Source organism: Pavona decussata, unplaced genomic scaffold, assembly GCF_977016875.1.
Source record: "Pavona decussata unplaced genomic scaffold, jaPavDecu1.1 SCAFFOLD_153, whole genome shotgun sequence".
NCBI classification, from domain to species: Eukaryota; Metazoa; Cnidaria; class Anthozoa; order Scleractinia; family Agariciidae; genus Pavona; species Pavona decussata.
The window spans coordinates 879,001-895,231 of NW_028145565.1; the positions used below are offsets into that span (position 1 = coordinate 879,001).

The 16,231-nt window shown below is 38.5% G+C and overlaps 2 protein-coding genes across 2 annotated transcripts; one reads left to right on the top strand and one right to left on the bottom strand.

Moving 5' to 3' along the window:
* Positions 1-1,704: 1,704 nt before the first annotated feature.
* Positions 1,705-10,609, bottom strand: LOC146466171 (beta-1,3-N-acetylglucosaminyltransferase manic fringe-like). Its single transcript, XM_085127708.1, has 11 exons — positions 9,413-10,609; positions 7,901-7,949; positions 7,059-7,101; positions 6,548-6,610; positions 5,452-5,575; positions 5,112-5,138; positions 4,342-4,424; positions 3,592-3,662; positions 2,892-2,986; positions 2,552-2,637; positions 1,705-2,171 (listed from the first exon to the last, which is right to left on the bottom strand). Exons 1-11 carry the CDS (start codon positions 10,013-10,015, stop codon positions 2,060-2,062), a joined length of 1,356 nt encoding a protein of 451 aa, XP_084983834.1. The 5' UTR covers positions 10,016-10,609; the 3' UTR covers positions 1,705-2,059.
* Positions 10,610-10,884: 275 nt separating this feature from the next.
* Positions 10,885-14,785, top strand: LOC146466172 (uncharacterized). Its single transcript, XM_085127721.1, has 6 exons — positions 10,885-11,037; positions 11,158-11,242; positions 13,096-13,139; positions 13,390-13,441; positions 13,802-13,887; positions 14,145-14,785. Exons 1-6 carry the CDS (start codon positions 10,917-10,919, stop codon positions 14,192-14,194), a joined length of 438 nt encoding a protein of 145 aa, XP_084983847.1. The 5' UTR covers positions 10,885-10,916; the 3' UTR covers positions 14,195-14,785.
* The last annotated feature ends 1,446 nt before the right edge of the window (positions 14,786-16,231 follow it).

A 16,231-nucleotide genomic window follows, 5' to 3' on the forward strand; every position in this document is an offset into this window, starting at 1 on the left:
TCTTTATTTTGCAAGAAGAATTTCAACCGACTTTGGAAGAAAGGTCAAACTAAAAGAACAAACTAAACGAATTTTACCAGCATATAAGAATATAATTAAAACACTAATTAATCTTGAGGAGTCTAGCATGCCGTCTTGCACCTCCTCCTTCACTAAAACACTTGCCACACTGTTTGCATTCAAAAAGCTGTCTCTCCAGTATGGACTCGATCACTCCCCTCTCCTCGGAAGACTATGATTATCAAATTTCCTACCCCCGGAAAGGCAAAAGGGTCAGGAGGTCAGAGCTTTGATTTGACCGAAACATAACTCCACTGAAACCACAAACCGCGTACAAAACACGCTCCCTCTTCGTACTTGCCAATAATGCCAACCTACAGGACATATATCGTAGAACAGAACATAACCCGTAGACTACACATAGAACAGAACGATATAAACTTGGCAATTTCTCACCAATAGTTCCTAGTCATAAACGCGGCTAAGTAACCTGGGACTAGTAACACCCGCCCCACCCCCTTCCCACCCCCCCCCCCCCCCTGCAGGAATAAGTGAAATTCATGGAAATTCACGACGACTGTCAGTCACTCGCATGAAAGGTTATTGTTTAGCGCAAATTTTGCGCTTAACAATGGGAAGCCCTGTGGAACTACTTGTCCAAATATGGGCATAAGATACAGCGAACTCAGTAGCTCAGATAGATTTAAGATTTAAGTAATTTTTAAATTATTTCTTTTCTTTTTTATGCTTTTCGTTTCACGCACATGTTTTAACGAGTTTTTATCACTCCTAGATGTAGCGTGGGTAAATAAAGTATTGTATTGTATTGTATCTGCAACAAAAAAAAAAAAAAAGAAATGCCTCGTACAAAAAGTACCAAACGGCGCTGTAGTGTTTATTAATGATGAATGTGATGTTGGACGTTCAAGTAAGCGGTAAGTCATACGAGTTTTTCATGGACATGCCTTGAATTGCCGTCCCTTTCAAATACAATCTTTCTTTCACCAAGTTGAGCAAGACCAAGTTGGATTTTCTCTTGGACACTTGGTGGCATCGTCTGATCTTTGTTTGCAAGACAAACAAATGGTTTGGTAAACGTGTCTTAACAGGGCTTTACGCTCCGCTAGCGACGTTTCAGTAAGCAACGAGGACTTTCAGGATTCGGATGTGACGGACTGGATGCTCTCAGGCCACCAAGTCAGAAAAACCGTTTCCTATCAGCGAGGAGAAGCAACCTTAGCCGTTTCAGGTATTCTGGGCGTTAACTCTGACCGCTAAAGGGTAATTTTAGCAGCAATTTGGGCGCGTTTTTGTACAGCAAATCACCCGTGTAAATTCGCAACTGGCGTTTTCGCTGTAAATAGGATTGTAGAGCGCATACGATGTTATGATAAAGATTCTCGACCTCAAAGCTTTTCCTTTTGTGTAAAACCGACGGCGCAGTCAAACCAAAGGCCCTGGAGGGACCCAAAGGGCCGGGCCTTTACATATGCGCAGATCACATACACTCTTCTCTAATCGCAACCAAATCACCCATTAATTACTGTGAAATGCTGCCAAAATCACCGCAGCTTACAGAAGCGATTTTCTATCGCACTGAGATCACTGCTTCAATCGCACGAAACATCGTCTTTGTATACTGAAACTACAAGATAATTTTTTTTCATTCACAGAAATTATTACCACAGCAAGATAAAGCAAAGATAATTGGAAAGTCTTATTTATTTCAAAAATTTAAACACAGTAATGAAACTATACACACTGGTCTTCTTTGTCCCTATTTTCTGGAGGCATTTTACATCCTGTTTAAATAAAGCCGTTATACCTTAAAAGCTTTGCTTGCGGTTTGTTACTGACATTCAATATTGCGAACAAACCTTGGGAAACAAAATATTTTACAACCATGGCAAAACAGAGAACGCCTTAACGGAAGACATTAAAACGAGCCGCGAATGAAAGAATCTGCCGGAAGGTTTTCTTAGAAAATCACCAAAATGACCCTTAGGAAATAATTCAAATAAATATGAACATGAAAAATGTTTCTGCTTCGCAGATTTTGTCATCTGTTGGACTGTGGGGTAAGGTTTTTATCGTCTTGTATTTCATTCGCTTCTGCAGACTTGGGACACCAGCTTGTCTCGGGATAAAGGAAGCAATGGACAGACTTAAACCTGCAGGAGAACAATAACATTGTCAAATAAAGACTTATGAGAAACGTTTGGTCTGTTAACTGGAATTATAAAGTAATCCTCCTTAGACTTTGTTTGCTTTCGAGGAGAGGAGTGACATACAGTCGACTCCCGATAACTCGAACCCTCGCTAACTCGAACCTCGCGCTAACTCGAACCAATTTTCCTTTCCCTTCAGGTCATTTTCTATATAATTTTACCCTCGATAACTCGAACTCCCGAAAACTCGAACCTTTTTCAATTTCCCTTGAAGGTTCGAGTTATCGGGAGTCGACTGTAGTTTAAGTTTCTTTAAGATAGAAGAATTCGTGTGAGCATTTTTCTTTTCAATTATTTTCAACTCAAAATCATAATCTGCATACCTACTGGGGTCCTCCTCATTGTTAAAGGGTCCTTCAATGCTAATGCGGTTGTCCCTGCCTCCCATGAAACCGTAGCTGAAGCTTATCTGAAAAAGAATGAGCGATTACAGCGCCTTTCAATTGAGAGTCGAATAGAAAAAAAAAGAGAGAAATTACTTTTCCCATCACAACAGACGCAAACAGCGCAATGAACCAATTAGAACTCGAAGCAATGAAAATGTCTTCTTTCCTCGAGTTTGCATTCGTTCATTTTCAGCTAATCCGTTCAGCTTACACCTGTACTTACACCACAAAACAAATATAAAATATTGCACGTAGATGTTAGTTTAGCTTGTCGTACCTGTTTGCTGAGCTCATTTTGATTTACAAATGAAAGTTGTTCTAAGTGAGAGTGGAAAAGTTTCGATCTCCTCAATTTCACTTTCAGAAGAACTTCTGCGGAGTAAAAAGATAACAAAGCCTTCATTAATAACAGTACCTAAAATACCCAAGTTTGCATAAAACGACAGGATGATTTGCGAATTTGAATATTCAGCAACTGTCCAATTAATTTCACTGACGTCTAACAAAACGCCAAGAAAAGTACGGGGGAGGGGTCATGGGTTGTGGGGTTGACTGGACTATTTTAACTGAACTATATTACCGCTTTCAAGGGCACTCTCACGGGCTGACATGCGCAATACTGCTCACTCTCAGAGACTCTTGGGCTGTGTATTTATGTTAGACACTAAAAGAATTGACGTGAAACTGCCCAGAAAACGCCGTGTTTCACTCGTTATCGTTGGGTTGCAATACGACCCAACAGTACTGACAAAGTGTTGAGTAAGTGACACAGTCAGTGTTTTGCTCCCGTTGATGAGGCGTTCATAAGAGACTTTGTATGTACACGTATCAGATTTACAGTAACGCGAGCGTTCCAGCGTGATTTTTTAGACAATCTGAGGTCGATGAGCAAACGAACTTGGCAGTTTGCGAATAAAGCTAAAATTCCAACTGAAAAACCTCAGCCTTCATCCAAAAATTATAGCTTTGCTTCTTACCGCTAATGAATCCAATGGTACAGTCATCGGGCACCTTTACACGTTCACAGTTTTCCTGGAATTTCCCATTGCTGTAGACAAATGATAAGAGATACAAATCAATGTTTACATTAGGCTTACACTGACAAGAAACAATTTCCCATTCTTCGAAATTGCAAAGGAAGAGGAGGATAAAAGCTGCAAGGTGGGTTCGAGAAATTTCCTCCAGAATTGATGTGATCGTCGCACTGGTAATCACTCACACATCAAAACTAAGCTACCATAAGCCGGGGAACATATTTGTTGAAACACTAAGATATTGATACGAATAAGCCGAGATAATTTCTTGCAGTGTGCTGTCCCATGACTGATTGACCAAATCTAGGGTGTACCGCCGTTTTGTAGCCGTGTAGCAAGCGTTTTTCCATGTGGCTATCTACGTCTTTTGCTTCTGCCCTCTCCCTCCCTTCCCCACTCCTTCTATTTTTTTCTCTCGCTTGCCAGGTAGGCTAAGGGATGCACACCGGCCCTACTGACGCGAAAGAGATTTCCATTTAGTCAGTTAAGGACGAAATTAACCTTTGGAGCCTAACAGTGATCAGCATCAAATTTTCTCCTTGTAACAGCAATGCTTATTCAATCTGTGAGGTCGTGAGAATTAAGGATTACGGATATGATTACCCAAGGTGAATTTTCTTGATATTTTAATAACTTCTCCCCAAAAGTATGGGGACAAGATAGGAGAATTTGTTCTTTGATGTTATGGGTTACCTGACATGAGGACTCATTTTGGTGACAAGAGCACTACTCAAACAGAAGCCCGCTCCTCCAGTTGCGAACCAAAATTTCTTTACCTGAAATGAAAACAGACATGTGAGTGAGTGCTAACAATGGCTCCGCAATATTTTAGGGTGGTTTTCAATTGAGTGTCGAAAGTAATTTCGCGTTTGCTTTGGTTTTGCATTACTACGCTCTGTGATTGGTTAACAAAACTCGCGCCATTTTCTCAACCAATGGGAATTCAAACCAAAACCAATCGTGTTTTGGCTGCATGCGTTTTCCCGCGGTTGGCACCGGTTACATGTATTTGCTTCGAATTCTGATTGGCTCGTTGTGTTGCTATCATCTGTTGCGATTGGCTAGAGTAATAACTTTGGTTTTGGTTTTACGACACTCGATGGAAAACCGCTCTAATTTGATGTATTACAAGTGGCACGCAACTGAGTGGCAAAGTTCACACTCGCTATTAGGCGTTCTTTTTATATTCTGGAAAACGTTTTAAACGATCTGAACACCACTACTTTTGTCCGTACATTTGGTTTGTCAACATCAACTCTGCTGATAAACCAAACATTCATTGCTACTCCTTCACCGACACAGCACCACAGTTTCTTCAGAAAATAACCATCTTATAACTCCGTGTTCAGCTTATTCCATCAAAAAAGGTTGTCACTTTAATCCCTAAACTTTCAATGTAAAACTTCAGTTCTACTGAAAAAATAAAGAATTTAGATTTACGCATAAAAAAATGTTTTTCTCACCTTGTTTCCATCTAATCTGTCCCAAGCCTGCCAAGAAAAAACGACACGAAAAAAATCAATCTGAAGTAATCTATAGCATTGACATCGGTACTGACTACAATAATACGCAAACACAAATCCACGTAACTGAACTACGGAGGTGAGGCATTTCTCGAGTAGCCTGCGAAGCAAGCCTTTCCGCGGAGTTTTCTACACTAAAAAGCCGATTTCTGTATTTTGGATACCCGCGAAATGAATCGCAAAAAACGCACAAACGCTTGCTGTGCAGGCTGTTTCTCGAGCCGCCGTAAAAGGCCTGAAAGTTGAACTAAATTTTAAGCAACTCCATACCCTTATTTACCTCCATTTCTTTGGCCAGGCTGGGTTTTCCGAGGTACACATCCTCCTGAGAGTTAAAATTTCGCAGCGTATTCACCAATACTTGAACATTAACATAATTATCATCGTCAAAATGGCAAAACCATCTGAAAGAAAAATTAAAACATTTTCACCAAGAGAAAATGTATTTATGATAAAATTTCTTCAAGAAGTTTGCGAAAGGAAGGGTGCTCAAAATGGAAAGCTGTCCCGGCACAATGTAGATAAAGTGAAAAAAAAAAAACAACTACATCCTGATATCCTTTCTGTCAGGCGTCGGCCATTATGATGACAATAAAGAAGTGAATAGTAAGCTGGTTGAGGGGAAAGCACATCTTTTTCATTTTATCCTAGTTCCCTGCGAAAGTGTTCCTTGTTGCAACAAATTTTTGTCCCATCAATTTCCGTAGACAACCGCTCACTACTTCTAACACAAGTTAAACGCGTGCGAGACACACACGCGTGCATTGGACGCGCGAGACGATCTTCACGCGCGCTCCAGTATTTCGCCCTCTATCCTATCCCTGAGAGAAATAGCAGACTACTCGAGGTCTGAATTTTAGCGTTCCGTAATCTTCTAAAATCGCCAAAATTATGTCGATGTCATGAAAAAAATAAGTTCATTAGAAGAAAGGGACTCTGATTTTTTCTTTACTCCCACAACAAATTTTCCACATTCAGCGAAAATCTGAGAACTTGTCTGAATAAAAAACGTTTTTTCTGCTTTTTCAAGAAAGTTTACAGAGCCTAAATGGAGCAAAACGTGTAGCTTAATTTCAGATGAGTTTCATCGCGGCGTGTGGCCGTTTGTTTGCCGCTATTTATAAGATTCACATGTGAAACAGTTCCTCTCTAAACAATTTCACGCGGATTGCCTTTCGTATAATCACTGGGATGAAATTTCATTCTAGAGATACTTGTTTTTTGTTCTATTTTTATCTCAGGTGAATGCGTCTGTAATCGTTATGGTATTCCTAATTCTTTATCCTTCCCAAGTCAACGCATCACTGTTACAGCCAATATATCACCTCCGGCACATCTCAGCTTCCCTTAAAACGGTCTCATGTGTCCATACTTACTTCGTTTTAATGTTTTGCAAGAAGAAATCAATCTCAGCTTGCATCTTACAACAAAGTCTTGTCCTGTTTAATACAAGAAAAAAACAAAATGAAAGATCATAAGCTTTGTATCCATTTTGAGACCTCAATAATCTGATGAGCACTTGAATTTGCATCGCCAAAATTTTACTTGGGAGACAAATTACGTTAATGATCAAAGTTTATTAAATTATGTGTTATTTGATATTTTGTCAGCCTCTTCATCAAATATCCTTTTACAAGGACCTAACTAAGATAAATTATATCATTTCAGTCATAACTGGGTGCATATACGTCTTCTATTTCTGTCAGTATCCTAACCCTTCTCAGTACAACAGCAATGATATGATAGCAGACACACAGAAACAATTTAATTACAGACAAAACCAAAAGCATATGCAGGTCTGCAAAGCATGCATAAGCTGTTACCTAATTGACCTAACTGTAGGTTTAAAGGAAAAATCAATGACAGAGCCAAAATAGTTTTTAATACCTTTGATGTCCTTTCGTACAGGGAGTCTTGATAAGATGGCCCCCTAAATTCAAATGTTAATATTCTGTTAATAATGTGCATAAATGTAACATAATTTAATATATATTTCTCTTTACCCTTAAAACATTTGCTCATTCAGACAGTCTCCTTTTTAATCTTCCTTTATCTTTAGGAAGATTTTGTCTTGGTCAAGAAATCAAAATGGTCCCGTCACCTTCAAAAATTCCACTTTGATGAAACAAGTAACGAAAATTCATGAAGAATAACCCACTCATAGAAATCACATAACTGTATTGCATCTGAACAAGAGGGACAATGGTGGATGCTCAAAACTATAACACCATGCGGAAAGCATTGAAACCTGCCATACCATGTCATGTTAAATTTCAAAGGGGTTGGGGTGGGGCCCAATCTAAAATCACCTTTTGTGGGTGGGGGGGGGGGGGGGGTGAGTATTTAATATTATCAGGGACAGCACAAAGTTAAAAGACTCCAATGAACCTTGTGGACCTAAGATAAAAGTGAGATTATGTCAGACAATATGACAGTCTTGTACTGTTGCTTCTTTGAGGTAACTCTATTAAATTGAGTGTTAACAAAGTAACACTGTACTTATACTGACATAAAAGCTTGATTTTTAGTCACTGTGCCTTTTGGATCTCACAAATTATACTTTGCAATAGGTTGGTAGAAATTGACCTAAGAAAACATGAAATTTGCAAACAAGAATATTAACTTGAAGTACGGATTTCAATCACAACTGGAGCATAGGGCATGACATAAGAGACACAATTAATTTTTTTTATTATTCAAAATGACCATTGTTGTTAAACAAGTCTCACCTAAGCTTTCATTCATCCTAGAATCTTCTTGATCTGTAAAAAAATAAACCTGAAAAAAGCCACAACATAAAATTATGCAAATTAGAAATAAAATATTTAACTATCTATTTAATAAATTATTTATTTACAAATTTCCATTTTACTCAATTTAATTTGAATTCACTGTCTTCGTTTGCTTGAAAGTTTGTTTGTTTTGTTCCACTTTTCAACCTAATGGACAAAATGAGTCCAATTAACATTACTCTTTTTTCTCACTTGCTTGCCATTGGTAACAACTGTTTCCTCTTTTGACCGGTCATGTTTTATGAATTTATTGAGTGACCAAGATTAATGTTATAAACAAAATATTTTTTTCCAACTCACCAGACCATCCTCAAGAATCATTACATCCATTTATAAACCCATGCAAACTATGGTCCAGTGAGTTTTGGGGTAACGGTGCATGTGTGGGAAAGGAGGATCATAAATTGTGACTAAAATTTATTGTCCTATAATTTTCATCTGTTTTACAATCCCCTCTGGATCTGACTCATTATATACATTATTTTTCTCTTCATCATGACATGTACTTAATTATTCATTATTGTCTGGCCCTGTAATAATTAACTAATTAGCAACCATCTGGCTGATGGTGTTGTCAGGGCAAATATAATTTCAAAGTCTTGACACTTATTGACACTTATCAATAAAATCCATTTGTAATGTTGTGTAATTACAAATTTGCACTAATGCAAGCTGTTAAGAAAGGGGTATAACCTAGGAGGGGGTACTCCCTACTATGGACTGTATAGGGAAGCTCCACTCAAAAGAGGTTCCTTTTTCAGGACGGAGTTATATAAAAGGGAAGGAATTTCATGAGCCAAGGAATAGAAAAGGGTAGGGAAAACCGTCACTTAGGTATTTAAAAGGGCCTTTCAAAATATCTCGCACAAACCCAACGGAAAAAGATAGTGTTTCTACAGTACTGTAGGTATTCGAAAGGGGTACCATTACCTATGGAAGTTATTTGAAACGGTTATCTTTCCTGCTAAAAATGTATATAAAAAGGAAAGGGTTTGGGCCTCAGGGCAGTGCCTCCCTGTGTAAAACAGTACTTGAGTACCCCCCCCCCCCCTGGCATTATCAGGAGTCAAGGGTATGGTAATTAGGCTGTTAACCCAAACATTGTAGCCTAGGTAATGCTTCAAGGAGATTCCCATGATGTATATAATATATCTTCTTTATTCAGCAGATCAATTGTATGAAAAACAAGAAAAATCTGGAAAACCCATTGCATGCTGAATATACGTCTTTCATGAATAATTTATTTTAATTTCAACCAAGGGATGGGTTGTAACTCTATACTCTCCATGAAAGTCTTTCAGGCTCAACATATCAGTTCCTCTTTTTTGTCTGAGAAATCTGTGATTATTATTTTGATTCTCGTGACCTGTCTGCTCAATATGCATTAACGCTGTATTAAGGGGTAATTACGTAATGATCACAGCCCTATAAAATAATTAATAAATATACCTGATCTCTGGCATTTTGAAACCAGGTGTGTTGCAAAACAGTTACTCGCGTATTGTGATAATCCCCAGTAGTTTTAACAGAAATAAATATATCTTTCAGTTCTGTAACGTCCATCTCCTCGCCATTTTCTTGTCTAATTTCGTGACCAACATTGTTTTCTTTTGCACGCGTCTGGCCATGATAAACTGATTTGTGTTCGGCTCCTTCCTGTGCGATCAGCCCCGCTGATAAGCTAATGGATTGATTATGTCCAATGATTACTTGAACTGGATTTCGAAGATTCTTTCTAGTTACTGGAAACTCTGTTGATTTAGTCATAAAACTTCCCTTGTAATATAAGCTTACACCATCGTTGGCACGAGCGACGTCCAATTTTTCTCCAGCAACTAACTTGAAGGCTTCTCCCATTTGTTCGACATCTTGACTTGACTGAAGTCTCAGACGAGATTTAATCCTGTTCAGTCTCGTATTTGTGGAACTATCGTGCCTAATTGGCGCGAAATTGAACTCTACATGTAGAAATAACGAAACGATGACTTGCCCAACGACAGCCAAGCAAATCCAGAGAAACACCTTTCTGCATTTTCTCCTTGGAAGATACATTGCACTATCGATAAAATTCTAAAACTAGTCCCATTGCTGTGTGAGCTAAAATCAGCGTGAACATACATGACCGAAGATGCAACCCGCCAAAACCATTATGAGCCGCATCACAATGCTGTTGGCATTAATTCGCTATACGAACAAGTCAATAATCTCGAACAAGCCTTTCAAAAGTCAAAGATCAAGAGAAACTCCAGATGCGGTGATGATAATTTCAACACCGTCTCCACAACAATCAACAGCAACTCACGTATGCTCCAGCGAAGACCACACTCTTGCTGATCATCAATCGATACTTTATAAACAGTTATTTGATATTCCGAGTCTTACTTTTCACCTGCAACGTGTAAAATTCTTCAAATGCGTTCTAAACTCTATGGTAACAGGAAATCCGAACTGGCGTTAATTACGAAACTGTTTTCGTGATTACGACTCCTTTTGTCAAGCCAGACCGCATCCTCTGAATTCAGAGCAAATCATGACAACTTTTCATAACCGTTTTGAAAATTTACCGCGTTTTTCAGCCAGTAAAACCTTGTGGTTAGCCATGCTATTTGCAGGTGACACCATTCTCTTTGCGAAGCGTCACGAACTAATTAGCACACGAGCAACGTATTACTTTCTCGGGTAGGGTAAGTGTGTGTGAATTGTGCAAGACATTACTTTGAGTTTCATTTTCAAAGCAATTTGACTAAAAGCAAACAAATTATATCAAAACTGTAACTTTAAAAGTATAATTAACTGTTGAAAGTTATGAAGACTTTAACAGCTGTGCTATCTTCGATGTCAAACCCTCCCTTCCCTATTAGTATTGTATTACCAGCGGTAAAAGTAGTCACGCACGCGCTGAAATTGGCAGCACGTGTTGTTTTGTAATAAGTCATAACAGTAAACAGTTAAAATGGAATCATCTAGATTTAACTCTTCTGTGCATACAGGAGACGAGCTTCGCAGCGAAAAGAAGACGAAGAAGCGAAAATTTCGCGACGCAAACCTTCCGGAGAAGGAAGACCTTTCAAATGGTTTTGTAACCCAATGATTAATTTCTATCATGCGAACGCCTCAGTGTTCTCGAGATCATTTACATGTACATTGCAAGTCTTAATTGATTGTTTACGGAGCATTTTCCATTTTCCAATCAGATGATTCTTCAAGTGATGTCTTTTCCGCAATACAAAACATTTGCACTTGCTTTGGAGTGGGTGGTCTTTATAACGCGAAAAAAAGGTACGTGACTGAAAGGCAGTAGATCCTATCAACTTCCTACAACTGATCAGTGACTAATTTCTCCAAACGGTATTAATCTATACTTTCCTGGATTATGCGCGAGTTTCCCAGATACAGAACAAATCCCCAGTCTCCCATGTGGGTCAACAAACCTCCCTGACAAAAGAGGGTCGTACAGGGGGGGTTCACGAACAGAAAAAATAGGAAATCACGGATCACGGAAATGAAAATTTCATTTTCAGGCTCTTCACGGGTCACGCAAAACCTTCAGGTCACGGATTACGAAGAATAATTTATTACATTCACGTTTCACGGGAAACTCTAGGATTAAGTTTTTTCGAAAATACATTTAAGCATACAAGCTTCACAGAATCTTTGTCAAGTAGTGAGATGTTAATTTTTTGTCACAACTTGAGGTGGTGTTAGTCATGGTGGTCACAAAATGTCCAAAAAGACCGCTTGTTTGTAACCGCTGTCTCACTTTGTCACATGACTCACACCACCTCAAGTCATGTGACCAAAAGCAAAGTCTTACCACTTGACGAAGATTCTGTTAAGGAGTCCTAAGCTTTTACGTACTGTTTAAAAAACGAGTAGGAGTGTTTTATCAGGTTTAAAAAAATGTGCTGCTAGTTTTTTGAACAGCTTCAAAAACATTCCTGGATCAGCGTGTGTCAACAGAGTTGATAACAATAATTTTTATTATGCTTTTGTGAACGTTGGAAATTAGCGTATGAGAAAAACACCGCATATTAATGAGGAATGTTATCAGCTGATAAAACAGCGCATGCTAATGAGGAGTGTTTCATCAGCTGATAAAACACTGAATACTAATAAGGAGGAGGTTTATCAATATAAAGTCACTGCACATGATGTATTATCAACCATTTGATAGGTCAATTGGCTTATGAGTTATTAATGAGTTTTTGAAGCTTCAATGTATTTTTGGATCCTGCAAGCTAACATGTTTTAGTTATGGATAATTTTAAGGCATTGGTAGTTGGCAGTTGCGTATTTGGGCTTTGCAAATTTTTTAGGTAGTTCAATTTGGACCATTTTTTCGGTTGGGGTGGTTCAATTTTGAAGCATTCCGGTACAATGGGGAGGAGTGGGTTGATGATTAGGTGAAGGGGGGGGGGGAGGGTTAAATTTCTAGACTTCAGATCTCCAGAGGTTGGTGTGGCTCAGTAGGTTCAACAGGTGACAAGAAAAAATAAAATAATCACTCAATGAAATGAATAGGAAATGGAGTGTTGGCTATACTGCTAAATGGTCTAAATTATCTGTAACTATCCTACATGAGAGAGAAAATAGTGTTAATGATACTCAAAATATCCCCCAACCGAATTAACTACAAGTTCTGGTAATCACATATCACTTGAGAGGTAGAGGGATAGTCAGGCAAATGATTGAATGTTAATGTGTTTCATACAGTGAGGTCAGTCTACTATTCCAGAGAGGGATATTAAAGAGATTTCTTATGGTCAATATGAAAACTGATTGGAATTTCCTCATTAGAAGGATGGAGAAGGAAGGTCTCCAAAGCCAATTTATTGTTTTAAAGCAAGTGTAAAGCTTAATTTGAATTTGCAGAGGGGAGTATCCAGACCAAGAGTACCCTTTATAGGAGTGGCTTGGATAATTCTGGAACAACACATTGTTGATTTACATCAGCCTACAGTGCAATGATAAGATAATCTATTGTTTCATTTTCCACTGAAAATAAATTCCATGTACCCTTCATTTTCCCAGACCCATTGCAATTAGGCCTCTGACCTCAAAGATAGTCAAGTAGTCCATCTGTGGTATATCTTGCAGTGGTCTTTTAAATAATTGTTGTTTTATGTTTGCAGAAAAATAGAGACCAAAACTGGCCTTCTGGCAACCTTCAGTAATGGTAATGTAAGATGTTATAATCTTCAATTTATTTTCCAGTCAGTATTGTGAAGGTGGCTGATGGTCATATTCTGCCAACGCATTTCTTTTTTGGACCGTTACATTGTAATTCTCTCCTTATGCGCTTCTTTGCAAGTTTGCATTGTGTGGTTGCAGGTGTTGTCTCTCCTTTCAGTGCTTTATGTAGTTATTAATCTCTTTCGTGATCAAAGTATTTTAATTACGTATTAAAAACCATAATATTATTATAGAATGGAGCCCAGCTGAGGAAATTCAAACTCTGTCACCGGGACTGAAAAAACGGTATGTGTAGTCATGGTAATTTTAATTAAGAGAACTTTTTGATGTTTTTCAAAAGCAAACCAACTGGGCCACAATATTGAAGTGGATTTTGTAATAGAGAATAGGAGGGATTAATTACAAGATTTCATGTCCCAAAGGGGAAGGGGGGTTATTAGAGAGGGAGCTTATTACAAAACCTGACTTCCAAATGGGGGGCTTATTAGAGAGGGGTTGGGGGGGGGGGCTAAATAATAAATTGAGCTTTTACGGTATGCATGAGTGATGATGCTAGAACAGTGACCAGGGCTTAACACATGAGCCATAAGAGATAGTGTAACTGAAAACATTAACACAACATTTCCTCACAACTTTTGTCATCAGCTATACAAAGGAGATGTCAGAGATGTCTTTTCAGCTGCTAGGTTTAATCAAGAGAGTTTCACTGCTGTTTAAAAAGTTACATGAAGGTAAAAGATAAGAGGCTTGTGCTTAATAACTAATGAAGCTCATACTCACCAACATTACTGTAAATTTTATGCAGATGGTAGTAAATTTAATCACTGGCTATTCTTTGGTTCTTATGAGAAGACAGTTTTATAATCTAGTATCACAAAATGTCACCAATAAACAAACAATAATTGTTTTGAATTCCTGTCTCAAGAAGTCTTCATTATTGTGGAAGTAATTTTCTCCTACATTTAAAAATTATGATTTTTTTTTACAGGAAGAACATTCTTGAAGGATATTGCAATGGACATCTACCTCAAGGTTTAGTCATATTCTGTGAAATGTTTGAGAAGGCTGGGTTCAGTCCTGTCAAAATGTTTTGTAGCAGATAAGGGAACATTAAACAGGAGCAGTAGACAGCTTAAACAGGAGTGATAGATAAGACAGGAAGGGCCAGGGTTTCTCGCCTGCTAGGGAGGTTCTCATGATGAAAGTAAGTGAACTACAAGCAGCAAATAAACACCACCACTACAGATGGCAAAAATGCAAGCTGACGGTACATTTTGAGATGGCTGTATATCAGTTAGCATCTTGACTGTTACAGATTATTGATCATGATAGTGAGGTTCTCTTTGCTAAAGATGGTACTTCTATTTCTAGCCTTGGATAGAATTGGGAGCCTTAAAGCTCGATACTCATCATCATCATCATCATTTGTGAGGCATAAGGCTGCAAGTTAAAGCTCATGATCAAGAAGCTATGATAATCTTTATAATTTTCACATCATCCACCTGTACAGCCACACTTAAAGGCTTTTTATCATGTGTAAATTTAAAGCCTGACTTGTATTGGACTTGGTTAGGATCACTTCAATAGTTGAAGGGTTTTCTATTTGATCACTTTATGGCCAAAACGTCAGAAAAACACTCCAAAATTGTGCCCAGATTTAGCCTAAGCAAAGATTTTGCATTTTTCTACCAGGGCTGGTTTACAAGGAATTTTGACTCTACTTTATTATGGTGGCAGTTAATGTGCTCTAATCCTTTGAAATTCAGCCCTTTCTGCAAAAAGGAAATATGGATGCACATTTAATACACAAAATTTTGATTTTGATAACTATGAAGCATTTTCTTAAAAAAGCAATTTATGCCATTTCTGGTTGGAAACCCTTCAGTTAATACTTATACATATATATAAAAACTGTTCAATTGAGGCCTTACACTGCTGTTTAAAAACTAAAAACTAAAAACTGAAATCCAAGCTTTCGCCGATCAACGGCATCATCAGGGATGAGAAAATATTCCACGCGCGCTATATATATATATACAAAGAGAGTGTAGGGTGAAGGGTGAAATGTGTAAAAAATGTGACGTATGTGTGAAAGCTATAGAAATAAAAATAGAAATAAACTGCGAGCGTATACAAGGTTCTAATGATGGATTGTAGTGTCTAAAATTAAATATTAAAATAGCAGTTCCGCAAATTCAGTACATTCCTCTCGGGAATTGAGTGTCGGTTTGTATTTTCTGATATAAAATGCTTCGTAGAGGCGTAGATTAGCGGGATCGTTTTCGCTCATAATAATTTTGATGTTGATGCCTTTATGGTCGTTGTTCTGGCAGGAAGAGATGTGTTTTTTGACGGAGGAGCTATCGTTATGGATGTGTTCTCTTACGCGGTCATGGATGAAGCGTGTTGTGCTACCAATGTAATGTTGATCACAGCTGTTGCACGTGAGCTGGTACACTGCATTTCTTCGTAAACACAATCCGGTGTTAGCGATGGGGCATTTGTCTCTGGTGCATTTGCGCTCTGTGGAGGTGTGGGATAGGGCTTGTCTGAGCGTGTAGGACTTGTGGGCAACGCGTACTGGGATGTTTTCCTTTCTAAAAATGTTAGTGATCTTGTGATTGAGTCGCTCAGAAATGTAAGGGATCTTAAGGTACGACCACTCCGTGCCGGTAGGCTGAGAGTTGCGTTGAAGATTTTGTGGGCATTTAGTTTGCTCTATACTATTCTCTGGGTAACCGTTAAGGCGAAGGATGTCATCGAATGCGCCCAGGTGTTGTTTTGTGGATGTGTTTGAGGAGCATCTGTCTTCAATGCGTTTTCTCTCGTTGCGAATGAAGTTGAGTTTGGATTTGGTTGGCATGGCTGACTGATAGTCGACAAATAGTGGCTTTTTGTAGAATTCAAAAGAGCTGTTGCCATCCTGTGATATGGTGACTTTGAAGTCCAGCAACGACAGCGACAGGCCATTCGGTGTTGCTTGTGGTTTTTCGATTTCAAATTTCAAGTTAGGGTGCACATTGTTTATTATCTTGTGGAAGTGGTCAGCTGTTTCTTAGTATAGAGCAAACTAAA

What these genes read in the sequence shown, in the direction of transcription:
- LOC146466171 (XM_085127708.1), bottom strand. Translation starts at nt 10,015, where the DNA reads ATGTATCTTCCAAGGAGAAAATGCAGAAAGGTGTTTCTCTGGATTTGC. An exon ending in TAGGATGAATGAAAGCTTAG is followed by an intron (nt 7,102 to 7,900) that starts GTGAGACTTGTT and finishes ATTTGAATTTAG; the next exon opens with GGGGCCATCTTATCAAGACT. An exon ending in ACAGATTAGATGGAAACAAG is followed by an intron (nt 4,425 to 5,111) that starts GTGAGAAAAACA and finishes TTTTCATTTCAG; the next exon opens with GTAAAGAAATTTTGGTTCGC.
- LOC146466172 (XM_085127721.1), top strand. Translation starts at nt 10,917, where the DNA reads ATGGAATCATCTAGATTTAACTCTTCTGTGCATACAGGAGACGAGCTT. An exon ending in TCTGGCAACCTTCAGTAATG is followed by an intron (nt 13,140 to 13,389) that starts GTAATGTAAGAT and finishes ATATTATTATAG; the next exon opens with AATGGAGCCCAGCTGAGGAA. An exon ending in TCACCGGGACTGAAAAAACG is followed by an intron (nt 13,442 to 13,801) that starts GTATGTGTAGTC and finishes TTTTGTCATCAG; the next exon opens with CTATACAAAGGAGATGTCAG.